The sequence below is a fragment of the Pseudorasbora parva genome, chromosome 4, assembly GCF_024679245.1.
Source record: "Pseudorasbora parva isolate DD20220531a chromosome 4, ASM2467924v1, whole genome shotgun sequence".
NCBI classification, from domain to species: domain Eukaryota; kingdom Metazoa; phylum Chordata; class Actinopteri; order Cypriniformes; family Gobionidae; genus Pseudorasbora; species Pseudorasbora parva.
Genome location: NC_090175.1, coordinates 22,594,552 through 22,613,090, shown reverse-complemented (window position 1 = coordinate 22,613,090; position 18,539 = coordinate 22,594,552). Strand labels below are relative to the sequence as shown.

Genomic DNA, 18,539 nt, shown 5'->3' with positions numbered 1-18,539 from the left:
ACTGAAATAACCACTCATTACAACCGAGGTATGCAGCAAAGCATTTGTGAAGCCACAACAAGCACAACCTAGGATGGGCTAACACAGCAGAAGACCCCACTGGGTACCACTCATCTCCACTACAAATAGGAAAAAGAGGCTACAATTTGCACAAGCTCACGAAAATTGGACAGTTGAAGACTGGAAAAATGTTGCTGGGTCTGATGAGTCTCGATTTCTGTTGAGACATTCAGATGGTAGAGTCAGAATTTGGCGTAAACAGAATGAGAACATGGATCCATCATGCCTTGTTACCACTGTGCAGGCTTCTGGTGGTGGTGAAATGGTGTGGGGGATGTTTTCTTGGTACTCTTTAGGCCCCTTTGTGCCAATTGGGCATTGTTTAAATGCCACGCCTTACCTGAGCATTGTTTCTGACCATGCCCATCCCTTTATGACCACCATGTAGCCATCCTCTGATGGCTACTTCCATCAGGATAATGCACCATGTCACAGAGCTCGAATCATTTCAAATAGTTTTTTTGAACATGAATATTGTAAAAATGCATTCAAATCATTATATGCATTATGATTGTATATTTAGTATTTTTATATTTTGAATAAACTATCAGTCATTATTGATTGCTCCAAAATTCTGATTAAGACTGATGAGCTTTTTGCTACTGGGCTATAAGATAAAGTGTTCTAAAGATAAAGCAGGTTGGCTGAGGTTATCTGGGTTAACTCAGTTGTTAACGAAAAAACAATGCTTTCAATAAACCTCTCATCTTGGCTAGTTTTGTTTCATGAAGCCACACAGTGGCTTGTCTCCCACATGGAGCTTGGTTGTGAAAATGTGTTGCAAACTGGCTTTCTTCAGAGCAATAAAGTTGAAAGTGTGAAAAGCAAGTCTGTGCGTTTGTGTGTGGGTGTTGTTGGGCACCACAGGCTGTTTCAGATGGATTCAGACGTTCATGAACTACATCTGGATTGTGCCATTTACATTTACATGCTATAGTAGCCCCGAACAGCCTGAAGCCATTCATTTATAGATCCTGCCTGTGACTTAGCTCATTCTCAAAGTTTTAACAACCATTGTAGACTCCAATATAGTTGTGAACCTCAGTGGAGAGCAATGGTAAATCTCCTCTTGTTTGTGTGAGCGACCTGTGAGAAAAAAAAACACTTCAAAAAGTTAGTCTCCAACCTAATATAATCAAACAATTCCCAGATGACACAAAGCAATTCCAGAAGTAAGGGTGCAGCTTTCTCTTTTGTGTTGCAGTGCATTCAACTGGTCATATTTGACATTTGTTCCAAGTAGCACACATAGTCAAATACGCCGGTGGCTGAGAACAGATGGAAATTATCAGAAACAATGGATCATTTTCATAAAGGCTCCAGATAATTCTACTTAGATGATGCAGAATGTCTGATTGTATAGTACATTTTGCATTGTGGATGAATATGTAACCACACTGTCTTTGGTTTTGACCTTTAAAGTGGCATTAATACTATCATTGTACAAACTGAGGTCTATTTACTTTTTCGTTTATTCACACGTTTGTATTGATTGAATCTGATGCCATTTTTATCGCGCAGTGATGTGACATCTGGTAATTCTCATACTGACAAAAGATAAACTAAGTATTAAATCTAAAATGGTCAATTGTGTTCTGACTTGAACTTTTAATTAAATGATTGTTTTAGTGAATATTAAAATCCACATGGTCAATATCATCTTTGTCTCAAGTTTCAGCAGATCTAGTGAGCTCATGAACAAATACTCTGAAGATGTGACAGTGCTGGAACAGTGGTTTGTATTGACTAAATATGTTATTTCCTGCCTGCACCAGCAGAAGACTCTATGCTGAAAAACGTGTCTTTTTTCTTTTTTTCAAACACCTCCAGAAAAGGGAATGGACTCAACCAGATATAAAAAATTTAAATTAGAACTACACTGCTTGAACTAATTATAAGATAACATGAAATAATAATAACCATTAATACGTCAGCTATTCTCAGAGAACAGTTTATAGTGGGTAAAAAGAGAATTTATTTTCTCAAATGTTACTCAGTCTTTATCCATGGCAGAGCAAATGTTGTAAAATTAAAAATTGATCAAACTAAAACATCCTAATGCAGCCAAGGAAAATAAACGGCATGACTGTAAAAATAGGACGACACCAAATTGAGGCTTCGGCTATCAAAGTGTGAAATTAGATCAATTTAAAATGTACTTTACCTCTGATTGTCAAAATATCGTATTGTAGATCTTGTTGCAGGTTGAACCGGTCACTGATATTTCCGTCCAAAACCATTGTTTTTATTTTGACTGCAATCTGATGATTGGATTGGTTTAGACCACCTGTGTGAAATGTGCTTTTATTTATTTATTTTTGTTCCATACTTAATCTCCTTGACATGAACAAAGACGTGCTAAAAAGTGAATGTGAACAAAATTCATAACTGCTAAAAGCTTAATATATCTGCTGGATCCTAATGCACAAGTTGTTTATTCTGGGCCATATTTTCCAAAGCATCACAGACCTAATGGCTTGAAATGCCATCCGCTTTGAAAGCTTATCTTGATGAATTATAACTATTTAAGGCTCTACAAAAAGAAGGAATGTCATGTTTAAGTTTAAATGACATAAACTATAGAGACAGTACTGTGATGGATTCTGAGAAGTCTGAGTCTATAGCGGGGCGTCTGTTGACCCCTGGCTTTTTCTTCACGGACGTACATAGGGTGGCTTAAATTGTTGAAAGGAAAACACCCTCCCAACTTGCCAATATCCACATCCTCTCTTTCTTGCCCTTTCAATTAATTTTTCATAATCACTTAATGGTTTCCTTTTCCCACAGGCTAAAAAAACAGGCCCATCAGGGCACACTGATCCTTATTCTGGCCTCTCTCACAGCCAGGCCTCAGCGGAATTCATGCCGGACTGACTCGCTGAGGAGATGAAGTTGGCTGCTGTTTAATATAGACAGTTCATTTTTCAGCACGCTGAAGCTGCTATCATTCTCAAGAGATGAACATTTAGACCTCTTCTGACACGGGCCCCAGCCATCATCCTGAGACTTGTGTGGGATACCGTGTGTTGGAGTAGGCCTGTGACTGATTGATTTGCTGAAAGGCGGAGACGTGGGAAATAAGGCGACGTCCTCCTTTTCCCTTCGCGAGCTATACTCCAGCAGTGGGTGTAATTTAGAGGAAGTCTTAATCTCTCAGCTGAGGAGTGGTCGGGAGGTGTTTACCTTCTTACACTTGTGTGTTTATTGTGGCGGTTTGGTGGTTTCAGACCAGGAGGAAAAAGTAGGAGGGGGCGCTCTGGCTCGACTAGCTGTGCAGGAAGAGGGTGAGGTGCTATAGAGGGTCTTGCATCCTGTAGGTCAGGTTGACCAGCCTTATTGTACTGTAACATGCACTGTATAATATGACTAAACTTACTAACATGCAACTTTGAGTGACAGCAGGACAACCATGACTCCCAGTGCTGCCGGATCCATAAAAGCAGCAAAGAGGCCAAAAACTGTGACCTCTCAGGAACTCAGTCTGAAATATCCATGATTTATGGCCTCTGAGAGAAGAGAAAGAAATGGGGTCTGTTTTCTGGGCCAGTCAGTCATTCCACATTCTGCCTCTGTGTATTTGCTCTTGGGTCTGTCAGGGACACTGAGAGGGAGTCATTCCATGTCTCAATCATTTGAAGAGCAAACCCAGCACATACAGAACATTCCGATTTAGGCCATGTCCACACTAATTCGTTTTCATTTGAAAACGTATATTTTTCTCTCCGTTTTGGCCTTCCGTCCACACTGAGACAGCGTTTTAAGTCAATGAAAACGTATCATTTTGAAAACGCTCTCCAAAGCGGATACATTTGAAAACGCCGTCTTCGCATCGTAGTGTGGACTGTGAAAACGGAGGCTTTTTAATACGATGACGCATTTTTAGCCATGTGATGCAGTCATATGACCAATTCACGCCGTATTTATTTTGGTACATCTCCCAGTCTACATTTTCACTAAAAGCAAGTGAAAATGTAGACTGGGAGACGTACCAATGTGTTAATCGTCACAACAACTCCACCACACTGTCAACCCATTTAAAAAACTCTCGACATTGCCACAAAATTTCAAAGAGTAAATAAACGAGTAGCGGAAATGACGCAAGTCGAAGCGTCTTGGATTTGCTCATGTGCAGTACGTCGATGTAAGTGTTTTCAGACGTTTCAGTGCAGATGAACATTTTTTGGAAAACGATTGAAAATGATGGTGTGGACGCGGAGCGTTTTTAGATGAAAACTCTGTTTTTAAATTTATCCGGATTAGTGTAGACGTAGCCTTACATTTATTCTACATTATAAAAACAACTGACTAACATTCCAGGAATTAGTTTTTACTTTGTATAACCATAAATGAAATGTGCATATGTTTTGTGGAAAGCACATAACATATTTGAGTTGGCAAAACTCAAAACATTTGAGGCAATCATATATTTTTAAGTTGCAAAGTCAATTTTAAGTAAGCAGAACTTTATTTTGTTCTAAAACATTTTAATTGTTCTTAACTTCAAATGAGTAAGCTAATTCATACATTTAGATTAAAATTACCAACTTGATCCCCTAAAGGTACATATAATGCAGACCTGTGGGTATGCTGTGTGAATAATGTACATGAAGGTAATAATAAGCCCATAACCCATTGCATTTTGTACATCAGAATTTATATGAAAATCATGCACAGGTGACTTAAGTTACATACCATCCAGTTTGTGATAAAACAGCACATAATGGAGAGAGTAATCTCAACTGCAATGAAAAGCCTAGCAATGCAGCAGACCTAACCGATGCCAGGTGCATGATACTGGAGCCCATTCAGGTGAAAAATACGGGCAGAAATTATAGCTTTTATGGACTTTTAGGATTTGATGACCACTAGCTGATGTTCCCAGGACCACACACAGGGACAGATATTTCTTTAGCAGCGTAACATATTTCTGCTTATTGACATGTTCTGGCTACTACAAGTTTTTTCTATGCATAATGAAATTTACGTTTCCGTAAATTCATTGTTGTGCTGCGTTTCGGTCGTCGCTTATTTTTGTTTGCATTGTATAAACATGCTAGCTGGGATGTCTGAAACTCTAGTCCTTTAAATTAACAGAACAAACCACTCATTTATTTACATGTCCGTACTTGTTTTCGTTTCTAGTTCATTGGAATATACAAGCAAAAGACGAAAACCCAATGTCAGCTACATGTTGAAATGTAAACCTCATCTTCATTCACCGCTACGAACTAGGTAAGCAAGCCAACGCAGAGGGGAAAATCAGGCTAGACATGGCTTTCCCCCTCATTCTCAAATATTCATATCCACTGACCGGATGGCTGTTTCTAGTTATTTCACGGTGATTCACTCTGAGTCCACACATGTTATTTTTATCAGGTCTCTCCTGGGATTGTGCAGCGGATGCAGATGGCTATGGTACAATCTGTTGCAAACCAGGTTACTGGGAAACCCTTGATTCAGATGGAAACAGATAAATAGTGCACAATTGTACAGCATTAAGTCAATAGCATTTCAGAGTATTTTAAAAAAGGAAGGGGTAACATAGTCCAGATCCAAAAGTGATGCAACTAGATCTGAAGAGCCCTACAGAAAAGAAGCAGGGATATGTGTGAATTTAGACAATGTCTGTACTGGGGTTAAAACACATGGGAAAGAAGCCAGAATATGATAGAAGACAAAAGATGTGCTACTTCAGAGCTGGTTTCTGATCCTTTCCATCCGATGGCTGAAGATTATTGTTCCATTATGGATCTACAGGGGGTTTCTATGGAATGAGGAAAAAAATTCACACATACACACACTTTTGGCAAACACAGACACAAGGGATGGAAGCAGAGGTGATTTATTATATTTACAGTGTCAAGCTGAAACAGTGGGCCGATAACAAGTGGAGTTGGGCCAATCACATTGCTCCTATTTACAAATCCATCGGGGTTAAAAGTCCTAAAGGTCTCCAAACTTAGAGACTGTTCCACACACCACTTGATCACTCTATACTGCTTTTACTCAAGGACGTGCTGGATGTGACGTAAGTGGAATCCATTCATCCAAGTGTACATTGTCACTCATGTAACTCTTACGGCATACATGTAGCACCAGTTTTCTGCTGTTAATGGATATCCAGGCTTTTTTCCTGGTAAAACCATGCTGTATTTCCCTGTTCAGGGTCTTCGATATTGTAGGTGACTTGGGTGATGGTTTTAGATTGTCAACAAGCAATGCTTCCAGCACAAAACGTTTCTTTGCCGGCTTGAACTGTCAGTTTGATAGAATGTATCTGGAATGATAGGTGCATATATTTGGTAGTCAAAACTGAATACATTTGAATCATGTGCAGTATTATTTCAATAAGATTATAAATAAGTTAACAATATATAATACAACTTTATACTTTATACTTTATTTTACGGGACTTGACATGATACAAAAATATTGATCACAGTGGTTTTTTTCTTTGCAGAGATTTGAAATGAATGCTATGAACAAGGGAGATTCAAAACATTTCATGGCAATAAATTATATAAGCATTATCTGACAAATAACGAATAGACAATTCCATTAAAACAATGAAAAAACATGGCTCCAGCCTTAAGAAATCTCTCTCAGTCCTTAATAGCTCACCACATGCTTGATATGTGGGGTTGAATGTGGACATTTCTGTTCTCCCACGTACTCCACGCTAGTCCACATGACTAGCACGAGAGTCCAATAAGCAGCAGCCGAACATTAGCACTGCTCCGAATGCCAGCGTGTCCGTAAGCATTCAGCGCTACCTGCACTGTTGATTGTATTTAGTTCAGTCTCCCCAAGTATGTGGGTATACAGCGACACAGTTGCTCACTGAAATACTCATTATCCTTACATCTCTTTTTCCTGGGTTCCATGTGACATGGCGCGGAGAAACAACTAACAATAAGAAAGGGAAAAAAATAATTAATATCCGATTGACAAAGTAAAGGCAGTAAGCTAAACATATATAAATATACAAAATTAACTACACTGTAATGCTATATGAAATAAAACATTTCCACAAATGGTAACAAAAACAAAACTACATTAACATGAACTAACGATGAACAATACTTAATTCAATAATCTTATTTAAATGTTAATTTAAACATTTAATAATACATTTTTATGTTGATGATAATGCACTGTGAACTAACATTAACAAAAAATAGACAACTGTATTTTTTATCAAATAGCTTTAACAAAGTAAAAAAAAAAAAAAAAAAAAAAAACTATTACTGTAGTTCATGTTACCTAATGCATTAAATGTGACCTTATTGTAAAGTGCTACACCACAACCTTTAGGCCCTGACGATAGACATTTGATTCCTGCTCTCACATATACAGCATAAATCAACTTAAATGAGGTAATGGTGCAGGGCCTTGGGGTTGGAAAACGACATTTAATTTTAAAAAATGCTATATTTTTATATCAGTTACACAGGTCAGAGAGGGAAAGAGCATGAAAAATCATGTTATACTAAACATTTAGTTATTTATCTTGGAACACGTTTAAACCAAGTGACAAGCAATAGTTTTTTTCCCTGCTTTCTACTGTGTTAAATCATTTAATGAAATTAGGGGTGACTATTGTGATGAAAGGCCTTAATGTACTTACTGTAAATACATTAAATCCATCAACATTTTTACTATTTGTGTGAATAGCATATGGCGCGATAACAACATTTAGTATTTTAACTTTACTCATCCTTACGTGATTAAACTTAAGTTACAAATGCCTTTAAAGCCTGAATATACTTCAAGTGTCCCTAGGGCTGGGCGAAATGGCCCAAAAAAATGATCACGATATAATTTGCCATATCAGTCGATATCGATAAATATCCAGATTAATGTAAAATCTTTATTTCTTTAAAGTTTAAAGGCATATTTTTGCCTTTTTTGAAACTATCCTTTATTGTCAAAACATGACAAACACTTCCCAAACAGATGAAAATATATATTAAAACTGAGGTAGATTTATTTATTAAAATCTTAACTGTGGTATAGGGGTGTCCTCGACTAAGGATTTACACATTCGAATCAGAATTTTCGAATCTCTCTATGGTCGACCGATAGTCGAATCATCTGTGTATGTGTAAACCATAGACTGTAAAAAATAAACGGTATAAACGGGTTGGAAAGGGCAGGACACTAGTCAGCAGTTGGCTAAGACTATTTTTATTTTACTTTACACACGGCACACAGACACCACTTAATAAAAGTGATCAAAACTATACACTACGCATTCGTAAATTAACTGTTCTCTCATAACATTTAAAAGCCGCGATCGAAACACAGACATCACACAAATATATAAAAGAACATTTTGATAAATAAACCTAAAAAAAAAACCTGCCTAGAGAGGAAAAGAACACTTTGAGTGCGTTTATATGCACGTTCTTAAGCTGATTGTGCCTAAAGGGGGTCGCACACCGGACTGAAGCTCAGCGCCGTGTCTCAGGTATCTCACACCAGACAGACGTGAACATTAAATACGCTTAAGCTCAATTTTGAATCAACTTCTGACAGAAGAGCTGCACGATGAGTGTATCTTGTAGCACACGGTGAAGTCAGTATGTACATTCACGATTTGAGGGAAATATACATTTAATCGCCGCGGACAGGCGTCGAATGCCGCCGTCGGTGTATATGTGTTCGAATTTTAAAGGCGCGGCAGGTCCGGTGCGAAGCTCAGTGCCCTTAAAGGGGCGATCGCTCAGCGCCGTGACACGTCTTTATAACACTAATATTGGGCACCCCTACATTGCCAAAATGGTATGATCCTCGTTTCATAACACCCATGAAGATTAGACCATGAGATCAGTCGTCGAATCCGGTCCTGCATATCGATGCATCGAATCTTCGACAATTAGGGGTCAGCCCTACTGTGGTCATAATTTTTTACTCTACATATCAATAATATCATTATATATACTTAATTGTGTAAGTAGTCAAACACTAAAAACGCAAACGTGAAAAAAAAAAAAAAAAAAAGCCTTTTAGTTCAGAAACATTTTGAGTCCCCCCTCTCTTGCCTCACAGTGGTCCATAGTGCATCTCACACTCACACACATCTCACTGACACACACACACACCTTACCAACAGTGGGCTGGTTGGGAGAGAGCAAAGTTCAGTAGATGTGGAACTCCAGTAAGCAAGTCTACTTTATTAATTTTAAACATCGGATGAAATTATTTCTCTTTTAATACAGGCAAAGCTGAGTCATTAATACATCACCAAAGACAAACAATTATGATAGCGATGTACAAGTCCGATGTTTTAGTGATTATAATTTGGTAACGTTAGCTTGTTGCCCACTACAACTAACAAGGTTAAGCCTGTTCGTGAATGTAGTTAATGTAGATTTAGCGCTGTGTTGGGCTCAATGTTATATGGAAGAACTTCGAAGAAGTTGTTATCTGTTGTTATCATTTTATCAAGGACAATTATATCGTGATAATTATCGTTATCGTTTTACCGCCCAGCCCTAAGTGCACCTCAAGGAAGGTTTACATTTTTTTCCAAAATGACCACACAGAACTGGTGTGATGTAATTTCGAACAAAATCTGCCCAGAATTAAGTTTGTTTGGAGTTTGTTTGTGGAATTCAAAACAGTTTGCCAAAGAGAACTTTTGCAAACAGAAAGGTTTGCTCCGGTTGGTAAACACCTTGGTTGGGTCCTAGGTAATTGCATAATAGGTAGGTGTGGCACTGAAGATGATGATACATGGGGCAACTTTTTAAGCCAACAGGCAACACGGTCCCACAGTGCCCACAACCGATCTAAAGTATCCAGATAGAAATGTGTTACCCATTCTCAACGGGAAAGTGCCCAAGGAACATGACTCCATGTATCATCACCTTGAGGCTCCACCTTCTTGAAGTGGAAGTATTCTCTTGTTCTTTTCTTCTGGTTAGTCCATCGAGGTCAGGCGCAAGTAAAAACATAAACAGATGCTTTTATCTGCTATCATTTTTGTTGTGTAGAGGAAAGTACGCATCACATATTTACATTTTCACATATTAATCTAAACGCCGCTCTCAGCAGCGTAGGCGATGCCAGGAAGGTTTTTCAAACTTAATTTTACCCACAAGGTAATCATTTAACATTTGATAAATAACAGAGAACTTTTCTCACCTGCATGTCCCTGGGTGGAACCGACTCCCTTTTAAGAAGCACTTGTTAGGAGACTCTGTGCATTCACACACACATTTGGTGTGGTTGAGAGGCTGACTCTTAGGACACACCTTGGCGCAGGTGCACTGGCAGGTGTCCTTGTTGAAGCTCTGCCGAGGTCCGCAGGAGGAGGGCTGCGCTTTACATGTACACTGACAGGTATTCTTGTCCAGGTAGCGGAGTGGTCCACAGCCTGCCGTTCTCAGCTCTTTTCGGCATACACACTGACAGGTCTCCTCATCCAGCTCTTTCTCTGGGCCGCAAAAGTCCTGTTCAATGTCTGCAGAAGGAGAAAAGAGAAATAGAAGTTATATCATGAGAACTTTCAGAAGATTTTTAACTTGGTAATAGATATGACAATGTTAACGTATTTGGTCTTGGCAGAATAGATCTGCTACGCTGCTGCTCCTGAATGGCTGCCACTGTAGAGTATTGCTGTGATTGATTTTTTGTCATAGGTTATTGCTGCTGCAAAGCAAGTACAGGAACAGGCTGCTGCCAATGGATAAACCGACACTTTGCTGCTGAGCATGCAAGACGTGACATACTGCTTCAGCTTAAATAGCACATGTAAAATTACCCATAACGGATCTATACAGGTGGAGCTGGGGAAGGTGGAGGGTTTCAGAGGAACTCTGAATATAGTGAACGCTAACCAACTATTGAAATGTTGAGCAGCAAGTTATTTTGCTGCATTTGCAACATGAACCAAACAGCTTGTGTCATGCAGTTAACAATGTAACTATCATCGGTTGCATTAAGGTCCCTCCAATCTGACATAACTTGGTATTTTTTTTATTTTACATTATAACTTATTTTTACACTTGTGAGGAAATCTTAAGTAAATGCTATGGAATGCCTGTCCAATTCCCAAAGTGTTACGCAAGTAAAGAACAATGTCCAGCATGCACATTTGTCAGACATGATACACTGTTTAGCAATACAGTGTTTCTACCCAGCATTCCTTATGCTACCCCCGAAGGCCTAAACAGATGTTTTTCTTTACAACTTGATGAAAACAAATTCAGTGGCTAATTCAACTCAGTATATTCCTTTCTTTGTTTTGGACTGTACGAAATGGCCTATAAACTTGACTAATGAGAGAGAGTGAATTCCTGTCACCAGTGTTTGTGTTTGCTAATAATTAAACACATAGTGGCCGCATTACAGAGAATCAAGCTTGTGTGGAAAGAGTGTATAAACTGCCTAATATGCTTTTTGTTAGCATGTTGTTGTACCACATGTGCAGGGATTCTTGCAAAATAGACAAAACCATTTAAACCAGAATTATTTTAACGTTTATGTTGTCAAATGCATTGCATGTCAATGGTATTTTTGCAGTGTGGTTTGCCATTGCTGTTTCAAGACATTTCACTTGGGAAACTGCTCAGTTACAGTAAATAAAAACTATTTGGTTTTCACTGGAAAGGTCCCATACTGGTCTGGTTTTGTTGCAGTGACCATCATTTAAAAAACGAGGGATTTTTTTATGTTACTGGATTTAACTCACATATATGATTTCATAGAATGTAATCCCTTTGAGAGATATGAGGTTTACCTCATTTACCATACTTGAGATTCAAGTCAGCATTCATATGGGTTAAAATAGCACAGAGATCACATTTTTGCAGGTGTTGGATTTAGACAGTTGTTCTGAAACACTTTTAGGGTATTATGAGGTTGGATATATTACTTGGTTCATTAAACCAGATGCAATCAGTGCAAGAGAACGTTTGTGCAACTGCTTTGACATGACACATTTTGTCTGTACCCATTAAAGCATTAAAAAATACAACCCAAACTGAAATTCAGCATAGTATCTTGAAACTTGAGTTTTATTAGTTTTTTTTTTGTTAAAATGTCAAAAAAAAAAAAAAAAAAACATTTATTGAAAATGAGGTTTTTGTGGTGGTTTACTATGATTTTGAAAAACATTACTAGAGTTGCATACTAGATTATTTCCTTATCTTGGACGCTCTTCAATCACACAGTCACACAAATCAAAATGTAAATATACATTAAAAAAAGATAATATTGTATCCTGCAAAAGGCTGCTTCACAAGCACCAAACAAAATCCAGCCAAAGTTGCATGTTCTGACAGCAATCTGTGTTTTGAAATGGTGCTCTGTCCTGGTCAAGCCACACAACTGCTCTAAAGCATTTCAGCTATGTTTATGCGGCTCAAAACACATACAGAACAGACTTGGGGAGGAGATGGGAGAGAAAGGGATGGGAGAGATGGGAGGGAGAGAGAGAGATGGGAGGGAGAGAGAGAGAGAGAGAGAGAGAGAGAGAGAGAGAGAGAGAGAGAGAGAGAGAGAGAGAGAGAGATCTTTACTTTATATCAGTATAGCATCAGTTCCTCTTAACCTGCCACTGTAGCAGATGAACTGTAGTATCTTGTTTCCTTTGAAGTGAGCAGTTATATGTTTGAACATATGAAATTACACAGCTGGAAAGTGGTAAATCCGTAGTGCTTAGCTATTAGTAGTAAAGTAATCTGACCTGCAAGCTAATGTGCTAGAAGGGTGTACTATAAAGCTTTTCTGTCAAGGACTGAGCCAAGTAAAAGGTGATGTGGTACATTTCCATGAAGAAAGCAAAAAGGATAACAACCTCGACACATTCCTCTTAGTGTATCTGCTTTAGCAAAGATTCATTTTACCTTTCTTTCTTTCTTTTCACCCCAACCACAACAGTGGAGCTGAATGCAAATGTATTATTCCACTTCACTTTGACAGTCAACAAAATTGTCCTGCATGCTATAGCAACATAAACATCTACACTAAATCAACCTGTCTTTTCAAATGTAATATAGTGCCCAAATATGTGTGCAGCAGTTTGCACTCACATGCAGTATATATGTATTGTCTATTAAAAAAAAAAAAAAAAATCTGCTCCTCTTAAGACTCAGGACTACATGTTAGCCTTAGGGTCTTCTGACTGCATAGCTCATGCATTCTTATGCTGTGTGCATAAACTAGCCGACTGCTATATCCACCTTGGGATTGACCTGTCACATTTACTAAGCGTAAAGAAGACAAGTGTGTCAATGTCATTGCATTGAACCTCAAATACATCATTCTCCTAGCCTGACGCTGTCATACTCAATTCTAGTCAGAATATGAGTCTGATACTGCTCCATTGGGCTGTAATAATGGGGCGTGTTTCAACCAAACCAGGAAAGACATAAATTGGATAGACCTACAACCAATCAGAGCAACGAAGCGACGCATAACGTTAGTTGTCAAATGTTAACAGAACTCAACTGCAATGTGTTGCCCAGTCCGCGTTTTTTCCGCGGGTTGTTTTCCATGTCTAAAGCGACCTCAATTATGTGATATATGGACCCAGGAATGCGAATTTTACAATATTTGCCAAAATAACACATTTTACCCCCAAACGTCATTTTTTCCCCGGAGAACCCCCTGAGAAGCTATTGTTTAGGGCTAGTAGTTGGCAGGTTTTGTTGAAAAACTTGGCAACCCTGTCTGCACGCGCGCTGGAATAAACGATCTTTGCCGGTGTTGTAAAAAAATAATTTAAGGATACACAGTTACTTACCAACATGATAATTTCAGAGAGAAATAGTGTGAATGCAAATACAAACAAGCTCTCTGTTTAGGATTTGAACAAATTCAACCAAGCGCCTTTGATGATGTGGATGATTGCGTTACTGTTTATTTTCTGTCCATCATCGTCTAAAGCCCAACCTAACAATTTCATTGGTCAGAAAGGTTTCTGTTTGGCCATAATAACTCCTCTATGGATCAAGTCCAGACCGAACTGCCCGAGCTCAAATGTTGTGGACAGGGCTGAGTTCGGCTGACATCCAGGCTATCATTCTCCACTTGAACTAGAACTCTGGTGTGAGGTTGATTAGAAGGGTGAGAATGAGAAATCATTTCATCATAACTGAGCATACTTTGCTGGGGATGTTTTTGTTTGGTTTAAATGATTCCTACGAAGGCAAAAGCAGCTATTACGGCAGTTTTAAACTGCACAGAAACTCAACCGTGTTTTTGTAGGGCTTCTTTTGTTGACACATAGTCAATGGTGTTGATAGTCGAGATTTTGATTTTCTGGCAACAATTAAGGGGTTTAGTCTGTGATTGGGATTTGCCTTCATGACAAACTACCATATTGTAGAATGGCACTGGCACCACCCATTCAAAGAACTGCATATTTATTCATTAATTTGTTTGTTGATGTTTTTGTTTAAATGAAACAAATTATACATATGAATACATACACATTTCTTTTTTCTTTTTTTTTGAATGAATTAGTACATTGATTAATTAATTAAAGTTACTGCAAGTCCAAAGAAATGTAATGAGCCCTTTTACATTAGATATATACAATTTATTTGTAAAGAATGCCACAGTGAACACTGAAGTGGTCTGGGATACTTGGGATTTACCCAAATAAAAAACTGAGGGGACCGCTGATTACAGGGAAAGTAAAATTTGTCAAAACATACTAAAATGCTTCAAATAATTTCAGTGAAAGTCACAACATTTGAGAATACGGACATGAATCAACTAGCCAAAACCCGCAATATGAAAATTCTACAAACAATATTTTTTTTTCTTGTAAATAGATATACACTCACCAGCCACTTTATTGGGCACACCTTGCTAGTACATGGTTGGACCCACTTTTACCTTCAGAACTGTCTTAATTCTTTGTGGCATAGATTCAACAAGGTGCTGTAAACATTCCTCTGAGATTTTGGTCCATGTTGCCATGATACACAGTTGCTGCAGATTTGTCGACTGCACATCTATGATGCAAATCTCCTGTTCCACCACATCCCAAAGGTGCTCTTTTGGCTAGAGCTCTGGTGACTGTGGAGACCATTTGAGTAGTGAACTGTCATGTTCAAGAAACCAGTTTGCAATGATTTGAGCTTTTTGAAGGGGCGATTTTCTGCTGGAAGCAGCCATTAGAAGATTGGTACACTGTTGTCATAAAGGGATGCACATGGTCAGCAACAATACTCAGGTAGGCTATGGCATTTAAACAACACTCAGTTGGTACTAAGAGGCCGATACATGATCCCCCACACCATTACACCACCAGCAGAAGCAGCATGAACTGTTGATCCAAGGCAGAATGGATCCATGCTTTTTTGTTTACACCAAATTGTGACCCTACCATCAAAAGTTTGCAGCAGAAATCAAGACTCCTCAGATCAGGCAACATTTTTCCAATCTTCCATTGTCCAATTTTGGTGAGCCTGTGCGAATTGTAGCCTCAGTTTCCTGTTCTTTCTTAGCTGACAAGTGGCACCCTTTTTTAAATCTCCTCTGCTGTAGTCCATCTGCTTCAAGGCTCGATGTGTTGTGTTCAGAGATGCTCTTCTGAAAAACTCAGCTGTAACAAGTGGTTATTTTGAGTTACTGTTGCCTTTTAATCAGTTCAAGCCAGTGTGGCTGTTCTCCTCTGACCTCTGGCATCAAGGGCATTTTTACCCACAGAACTACCGCTCACTGAATATTTTCTCTTTTTCTAACCATTATCAGTAAACCCTAGAGATGGTTGTGCATGAAAAGTTTCTGATATACTCATACCAGCCCATATGGCACCAACAGCTATGCAACGTTCTAAGTAACTTAAATCACCTTTTCCTCCCAATGTCCACATGCCTAAATGCATTGAGTTGCTGCCATGTGATTGGCTGATTAGACATTTGCGTTAACAAGCAGTTGAACAGGTGTCCCGAAGTAAGTGGCTGGTGAGTGTATTTTTGTAGTGATGATAGGGTGCTATGCGGCAACAAAAAATCTGTCACCAATCCCTTTACGGGTCCTTCTTTCTGTTGGTTTGTCTGTCTATCGTACAGTCACATTTAGACACACATGCAAAACAATGCAAGGCTGTAAATGTGCATTAGCACTTACCAGAATGTGGTTTTGAAAGAATGGTATCGGGCAGCGGCACACATCTGCATAAGCGATTACTCCAGCTGTGATTTTTTGGGCATGTTTTATTTGCCACATGACATCTGTGGAGGAAATAAGTGATTAGCAAGGAGACAGACGGTAGCGTGGGATTTAAAAAAAAATCCACAATAAATGGCAAAATAACAGTTTAACAAGCGCTGACTCACCCAAACAAAAAAAATAGATGTTTACTTAACTATTATAACTCAGAAAATTATATTTCATGGACATCTCTTTTTTGATCACAGGGTGTGTGTCTTAACCTTGCTGCAAATTAGCCTGTTTGAATAGACCAAAGAGGACATGGAAGGTGACCTCACTGTCTACAAATATATTTTAATCAGATCAACACAACTCAAAAGAGCTTTCCTTTTCTGGAAAAAAACCCTTTTGTACTGTGTTCTTGGTTTGGCATGACTTTGGCAGTCTATCAACAGGATGGAAGAGTCTGAGCTATTTAAGAGAGAAGGAAGGAGGGAGCGATGCTATCAGAGTCTCTTGCTGTCCTGCTAACCAGCAGCACATGGTGTAGTTGGCATGGAGGTCATGTTCAATAAAGTAGAAGGACACAACAACTCCTTTAAATTATGAACAGAACTGGTCATATTCTTACCAATTGCTTATTAAGATGCCAGAATACTGCAATACAGAACTCTAAATATAATAGTTTCCTTTCAAAATGTAGGCTAATGTCTTCGGTTCATAAGTAATAAATAAAACTTAAACCATGGTCCGTCTGAATACTTGATTCTGATTAGCTGGAAGGTAGTTCCAAATCAGTTTAATCACTGTTCTATATTAATGGTTTTTCATTGGAAGAAATTTTGCCATGAGTGTTCATATGGATTTTGTAATTTTGCCATCTACATGAAACTGCTAACACTCTGGAAACAAGCGAACCATTATTTCCAACAGGACATTTTCATGAAACCCAGTGCAACATCAATAACAAGACATGGTTAAAGGACTTTCACATGATATCTTTCACTGCCATGTTACGTCATAGATGTGCCAGGATCTACTGCAGGTAGGGGTGGGATTTGCCAGCAATCTGATGTTTCAAGACTTTCCTATACTTGGGTCCCAAAATAGCTATTGTAATTCTCTTAAACTTGCGTAATACACTATGTATTGCGAATCATTTCTGCAATCTGCAATGTGATTTCTTAAATTGTTAACCGCAAAAAAAAAAAAATTGAGTATGGAGTATGTGAGTTTCGTTCACTGTTGCTTGCAAAATACATTTTACACCAAGCCTTTTCTTTTAAACACTTTTTCCCCCAAGTGGAACAAACTTCAGAGGTAATGTATTTTGTAATAAATAAATAAATACTGATCCTCCTAGGAGGATCCAAACTGAAGTCACAGACTCGGTCGAGCCTATCTTCTTGTCTGATCCATTATCCATCTATCTTCTCATGACCTCAGATTTTAAGTCCAGGCTGCAGCTACTGGGCAGTGAAATCATAGGCGTCCCCCAAGATAAACTTTACTCTGGCTTCTCTTTTTTGAAGTGATATGAATCTACAAAATTGGAAAGTGAGTGCTATGCTAAGAGTGGATCAACACTGGTGTGAAACGTTTCTTTGCTTTTCCATTAAGTGCGGAGTGCAAATCGTCTGGGATTTAAAATTTCCTGCAGGCAAGAAAAATGATATGGAGAAACTTATCGAGGAGAGTCCTGTTCTATTAAACTGTGTGAGGAGGTCATTTCTAAACCCTTTGAATTTCAAGGAATCTTTTCCATTTGCATGAAATGTAATCAGCGTATATGCATATGGCTATAAACATCTGTAAAGCATTTACATATATCCACAGCTGTAAGGCATCTATAAACTTCTACACTTCCACAGATTTATTTTTAATCACAACTCCATCCGTAGATTATTTGACCATCAATGTTGGGAGTCAAGCCATAAAACATAGAATGTAGTATGCAATTTTTTTTAAATTCATTATTAACATATCAAAAACTGAAGCAACAGTAATACTCGGTAAAACTGCCACAATCCATACAGTCCAATGAAACTGAAAGGCCAAGAGCAATGCCTTCCCTGACCCCTAGAAATACTCTAAAAAATTTAATGTAGTGGCTCACTATGAAGAGGTGGTCAAAATAAAGAAATAGTAATATTAATGTTTACTTTATACTTCAAATGTCCACATTTTCAGTATAGCAGACAGAAGGAATAACTAACACATCTTCCTCTTCATAATTTTCTATGGGGTTAAGGTCAGGTGAGTTTGTTGGCTAATTAAGAACAGGGATACCATGGTCCTTAAACCAGGTACTGGTTGCTTTGGCACCGTTTGCAGGTTCCAAGTCCTGTTGGAAAATTAATAAA

General features: G+C 38.4%; 1 protein-coding gene across 1 annotated transcript in view; it reads right to left on the bottom strand.

Moving 5' to 3' along the window:
* Nucleotides 1–6,202: 6,202 nt before the first annotated feature.
* vegfc (vascular endothelial growth factor c) overlaps nucleotides 6,203–18,539 on the bottom strand; it is a 70,542-nt gene continuing 58,205 nt past the window's right edge. The window contains exons 5-7 of the mRNA XM_067441309.1: nucleotides 16,153–16,256; nucleotides 10,210–10,528; nucleotides 6,203–6,966 (exon numbers count right to left, since the gene is read on the bottom strand). Coding sequence (XP_067297410.1) covers nucleotides 6,852–6,966; nucleotides 10,210–10,528; nucleotides 16,153–16,256 — 538 coding nt within the window. The 3' untranslated portion in view covers nucleotides 6,203–6,851. The remainder of the gene's footprint in view (nucleotides 6,967–10,209; nucleotides 10,529–16,152; nucleotides 16,257–18,539) is intronic.